This window comes from Humulus lupulus, chromosome 6, assembly GCF_963169125.1.
Source record: "Humulus lupulus chromosome 6, drHumLupu1.1, whole genome shotgun sequence".
Taxonomy (NCBI): domain Eukaryota; kingdom Viridiplantae; phylum Streptophyta; class Magnoliopsida; order Rosales; family Cannabaceae; genus Humulus; species Humulus lupulus.
In genome coordinates this window covers 207,397,099-207,402,445 of record NC_084798.1, presented here as the reverse complement: position 1 = coordinate 207,402,445, position 5,347 = coordinate 207,397,099, and the positions used below count along the sequence as shown (strand labels likewise).

The window sequence follows — 5,347 nt, the reverse complement described above, 5'->3', positions numbered from 1 at the left end:
GAAATCCCATTTTTGTAGTAGTGGTTTGACACTAGTTCGCCCTGTTTGAACATGAGTCCTCCTGATTTGCTTGTATATATTGGATTTATTTTGGTGTTTTAGTTTGTGTGTTGCTTGTCGTTGTTAGTCAAAGGTTTGGATGTTTCATGTTTCCATCTCTATATGTTTGTTTTAGCTTTGCTATATACTTGTATTGTGATTCAAAAACAGTTCTCTTTTGTTTTTTTATGGTGATGGAGCAGTGACTCCTCTCTTGCTCACGTACATGTTTGATGGACGAAATTAATGATTTTGTCTTCTGTGTCTTCAGGGAAAAACAAAAAAGCATGTCAACCTTCCAGGGTAGATTAAGTATTGATGATGAATTATGGTGATTTTGTTGTTATAACTGTGGTACATTTATTACCAATATAAAATGTATAGAATAATTCTTCAATGCAGCCCCTGTTATTGTCCTCATCGATGGGGTCATTTTATTTTCGGTACATGGAGAAATTGTGACCTAAATTTTTTACATGACGATGGACATTGTATAACAGACATCCGACAAGTTTTTTGGGAAATTTTGAATAATTTACAGTGTCGAAAACAGGGTTCAAACAGTCAGTTCTACTCGTGCTTGTTTTTTTTATACATGTGTAAAACAAATTGTTTCAACCTTGTTTTCGACACCGTAAATTATTCAAAATTTTCCAAAAAAAAACATGTGGGGTGTCTGCTATAACTACACTGTACACTGTCATATAATTTTTTTTGGATTATAATTCCATGCGCTGAAAATAGAAATATCCCCACCAATGAGTCCATTTTTAGGGGTTGCACTGAATAATTTTGCAATTGTATAATAATTAGTTTTCATGGTTACAAATGATTTTTAACTAGGTATAGTTTTGTTCAACTGTATATATATTCGATATATATATATACATTTTTTGTGATTTTTTATATAGTTTTTCTTATCAATATACTAGGTATATATATATAGTTTTTTGTACTACTACAAAATTGAGATTTCGTGACTATTTTTAATTGTCGCTATTGAGCAACGATGAGAGTTGACTAACTGTCGCCATTGCCTATGCCGTCGTAGGGGTATGCTTTGCCGACAGTTTTTAACGGTCGTTGTTGCTCTCTATACCGATAGTTATTAAATGGCGTAGTTGTTCTTTACGCCGACAGTTAATAATTGTCGCGATTACTTCCTACCTCGACAGTTATTAACTGTCATTAAAAATTATACTATAAATAATGAAAATCACTCAAAAATACCCTTACATCTCTACTATTGCAATGATAACACATATAAAAAAATTTACCAAAATAACACCAGTTTCATAATTAAAAAAGGTGGTAGCCTCATCTTCTACAGAAGCATAATATATGGTAGCTACTGAGGCATTCAAGTAAGCTATTTGGCTCAAGGGATTTACAAAAGAATTGGGGCTGAACTCAGATGACAACTCAGTTTGTTGTGACATCCAAAGTGCATTGTATCTCATGAAAAATCTAATGTTTCATGAGAGGTCAAAGCACATTTACATCAAGCTTCATTTGATTAGAAATATTGTTGAAAGTAAAGAGTTTCAAGCAAAGAAGATAAAGCACAAAAGATAACCCTGCAGATATGCTCACTAAGGTGGTAACACAAGCCAAATTTAGGCACTGCCTAAATCTGATGCACATTGAAGCATGTTGAGCAACCTCAAGCTTTGAGGCATTTTTCATTGGAATTGTTACAAGTATTATGCCTTCTAAATTTATCAGAAATTTAAGTAGTTCAATTAGGTAGAAATTGTTGCGAGTGATTGAGACTAGCTGCATAGTTGGCAAGTTCTTATTGGTTCATTGGTTTAAATGCCAATTAAGTTGGTTATGGGGGATGTTTAGGTTTACACTATAAATTACTCAGTCTTAGACATTTGTTGTTAATTAAGAGACTTCTCTCTAATTTTAGATTTCAGTACTCAATTTTTCTCTCTAAGAGTTTAGAAAAGATTTTGTACTATTTAGACTTTGAGTTCCAAGAACTCATTTTTTGATAGAGTTCTTGCTGGTTGTAACAAAGAAGATTCTGAAATAAAGAAGGCTTGGTGCTTGTTTTCCTTTGGATGTAGACACTAAGGTTTTCTAGTTTAATATTTTTATTTATATTTCAATTCCTACATTTTGATTAAGTCTAGTTAGATCTATTGTTTTGTGTGATTAAACAAATCACAACATAAATAATATTAAAACAACAATCCAACATACACTAATAATAATAATAAGCGCGATCAAAGAATATTATAGATATGCTTTTTGCAAAATTGAAGGCAAAAATATATTTAATTAGAATATGTAATTGGAAATTTCACGAGCTTTCTAATTTTAGTCTGTCTTTCGTTTAGCATCTTTAGTCCAACATACCTGCAATGCAACAACCAAATAAACAAAGATTTAATCACAAGTTATGGTGTACCAACACATGTATTATATAACTTAAATTTAATGGACAAATTAATTATTGAATATTGAACAATATATATATATATGCAAACAAGTTAATTTTACTTACCGGCCAATCATCATTAAAGTGGCCTCAGGATTGGTCCCAGGAGATATAATAAAAGTTGATCCATCAACAACTCGAAGTGAATTTGTCCCAATAACCTTAAAATCACTATCAACAACCTTCCCTACTACACACCCTCCTTGATAATGCCAAAAGGTAGTAACCGAGCTTCGACAATAGTCTTCCATGGACGAATCATCAGACTTGTTGGTCGGTAAAGGAGGCCCCAAGAACTTGAAATCCCTAACACCATTCAAATCTGTGTACTTAAATCGATCCAATGACTTAGTTTTCAGCAACTCGTTGAACTTCCTCATTGCACTAACACAGTGTGCAAGGTCAATCGGGTCAGAGAAGTAATTGAACCGAACATGTGGTGTGGCTTTCACATCAGTGTTGGAATCCAACCAGAGTGAACCAGTTGATAAGGGCCCCACAATTTTTCCAATTAGGGCTCCTAGACTCAATTGTGTTGGAGTGATTGGTTTAGGGTATAAGCCAAACGGTAACGTAGTTGGAGAAAATGGCACACTACTAGACACGGTCTCTATGAAATAATCATTAGTAATTCCAACAATTTGTACTGGTGAACTTTCAAATGGGAATGGGATTATGAGATTAATGCTGTTACGTGGAATATCAGCCATGAATTTTCCAACATTGGGTTGGTCGTGGGCTATGGGAATATGGTTTGATGATAAGTATAATTGAGGACCAATTCCGCTTAGTAGCAAAAGTTGAGGGCTGCCAAGTGCACCTGCACTTAGTATTACTTCTCCTTTATTGCGTATCAATGCCTTGTGAGGCCTTCCTTTTGTATCAGTATATATAACTCCAATAGCAGTTGTATCTGTTTATTTGAACAATGATAATTAACATTTATAAGGTTACATGATATGTATTATATATATAAATTATCTTGAAGTATGATAACATATATGATCATCAATTCTAGTTTATCCCTTATATATAAATATATGGTGTCATAAATAGAAATAGTAATATATAAATGATGATATGGTGCTATATCAACATCACTGACCCTATAGTGATGTTTTCAGTACTAATATTATTATTATTAAAAAACAAAACATGATTAGAAAGCCTTCATTTTATTTTGAAATTATTAAACGATCTAATAATATTTCATGACAGCAAAAACATCTTTGTCTAACATACATTATCATATAAATTAAATTGTGTGTAATTTTTTTGTTGTAAATGGTGATGTTCTACTATATTATATATATATATATAGAGAGAGAGAGAGAGGGGAAAGAAACTTTTACTAACTTTTGACCATAAATTATTGATTAAGATCAGAGTACGAATCTAGCCCACTTGCTTTGGTTAAAGTAGTTAATCACGGATTTACAAAATGCACGTGGCACTTTCTCTCCCTATAATAAGTTATAAAAGAAAACGACTTAAAACCACTCATATTAATGAATTGAAATAAAAAATGATAAATTTAAAATATTAGATACACAATATATATGTTATCAATTAATAAATAAAATGAAATGAAATTATACAGAACATACTTGGAAATTTAGTGGAGAAGATAATTTTGTTCACGTGGGCATGAATTGCAATTCTTAAGTTATTGAGGTCTCCATTATTGAGCAACTCCACAGCTCCATGTCTTCTCCCCATATCATCGAAAGTAGAACCAGATTGTTTAGTTCCAAGCTTATGTTTTGTAGTGACTCCATTGTCAGGACCAACACCAGCTTCCAACAAAGCCTCTTTCACCGCAGATTGCCAAACTGACAAATTGGAATATGACACTATCTTCTTCTTCACCCACTCATAAGCCTTCTCAACCTCATCCATGTTCCATTTCACACCAGACTTGGCAAGGAAATCGTTGTCAGCTTCCGAAAACAAACCGGCATTTATCATGCTTGTTCCTCCCAAAACCCTACCCCTTGCGTTCTCCACGCCTTCCTCTGACGTGAACCTCTGCACCGGCGTATCACCATCATCTTCTTCGATGAGATTAGCCACAAATCCAGATGCAACGAACACATTGGGATGAGCTTTAGGAACGTTGCCTCTTTCAAGGACAAGAACTGAGTATTTTTCTGATAGAGTTGCTGCCAAAGGGCATCCTGTTGTCCCTCCTCCGATCACGATGTAGTCATATTCTTCCACTAATGGTAGATCAGTTGCATTGTAGACTGATTTCATATAACTAAAGTCTGCTTAAAACAAGTTGAGATATGATCAAATTGAGATAAAAACTTCCATGCTAATTAAACATTAGAAGAATACCTACCATGATCAGTTCCCACAACCTGCTGTTTTTCATGAAAACAAGTTAAAAATATTAGCAGAGTAAATAGGGATAGAGAAACCGACACCATTTTTTTGTTCTGTCTTTGAACTTTGAAAGCCACAAAATTGATATAAGGTTTAATTGCATTGGGGGAAATTATTAGATTCCTCTACACGAGAAATATATATTTAGTTAATAATAAAAACTTATTAAAATATTGGAAAACAAGTCGCAATGAAAGAGACTAATGACAACTAATATTACAAGTGAGCATCAAGTTGCTGGTCATTACATAAATATAATACAGGCATGTGGGACGTTTACACTTTCTATATATATTACATTCAATTGCGGCATGGCATGTGCTGGATTGAATGTAGTTCTTTTAAAAATTTTGTTTTACTTTTATAGCAATAATCATTGAGTAGGTGCTCACAATTACACACAAACACTACATATAATTATGCCCACTCATATTTATTTAAAAGTTGAGTCTCACTGAGTAAAAGTAAAAG

At 33.2% G+C, this 5,347-nt stretch overlaps 1 protein-coding gene across 1 annotated transcript; it reads right to left on the bottom strand.

Moving 5' to 3' along the window:
• Window positions 1-2,258: 2,258 nt before the first annotated feature.
• On the bottom strand, window positions 2,259-4,986 carry LOC133784413 ((R)-mandelonitrile lyase 1-like). The gene is made up of 4 exons (XM_062223771.1): window positions 4,833-4,986; window positions 4,096-4,755; window positions 2,555-3,401; window positions 2,259-2,406 (listed from the first exon to the last, which is right to left on the bottom strand). Exons 1-4 carry the CDS (start codon window positions 4,918-4,920, stop codon window positions 2,325-2,327), a joined length of 1,677 nt encoding a protein of 558 aa, XP_062079755.1. The 5' UTR covers window positions 4,921-4,986; the 3' UTR covers window positions 2,259-2,324.
• Between the last annotated feature and the right edge of the window lie 361 nt (window positions 4,987-5,347).

Excerpts from the sequence above, each read along its gene's own strand:
- LOC133784413 (XM_062223771.1), bottom strand. The coding sequence starts at position 4,920 with ATGGTGTCGGTTTCTCTATCCCTATTTACTCTGCTAATATTTTTAACT. Across the intron at positions 4,756-4,832 it reads GGTTGTGGGAACTGATCATG|ACTTTAGTTATATGAAATCA; the intron begins GTAGGTATTCTT and ends TGTTTTAAGCAG. Across the intron at positions 3,402-4,095 it reads CTTCTCCACTAAATTTCCAA|ATACAACTGCTATTGGAGTT; the intron begins GTATGTTCTGTA and ends TCAAATAAACAG.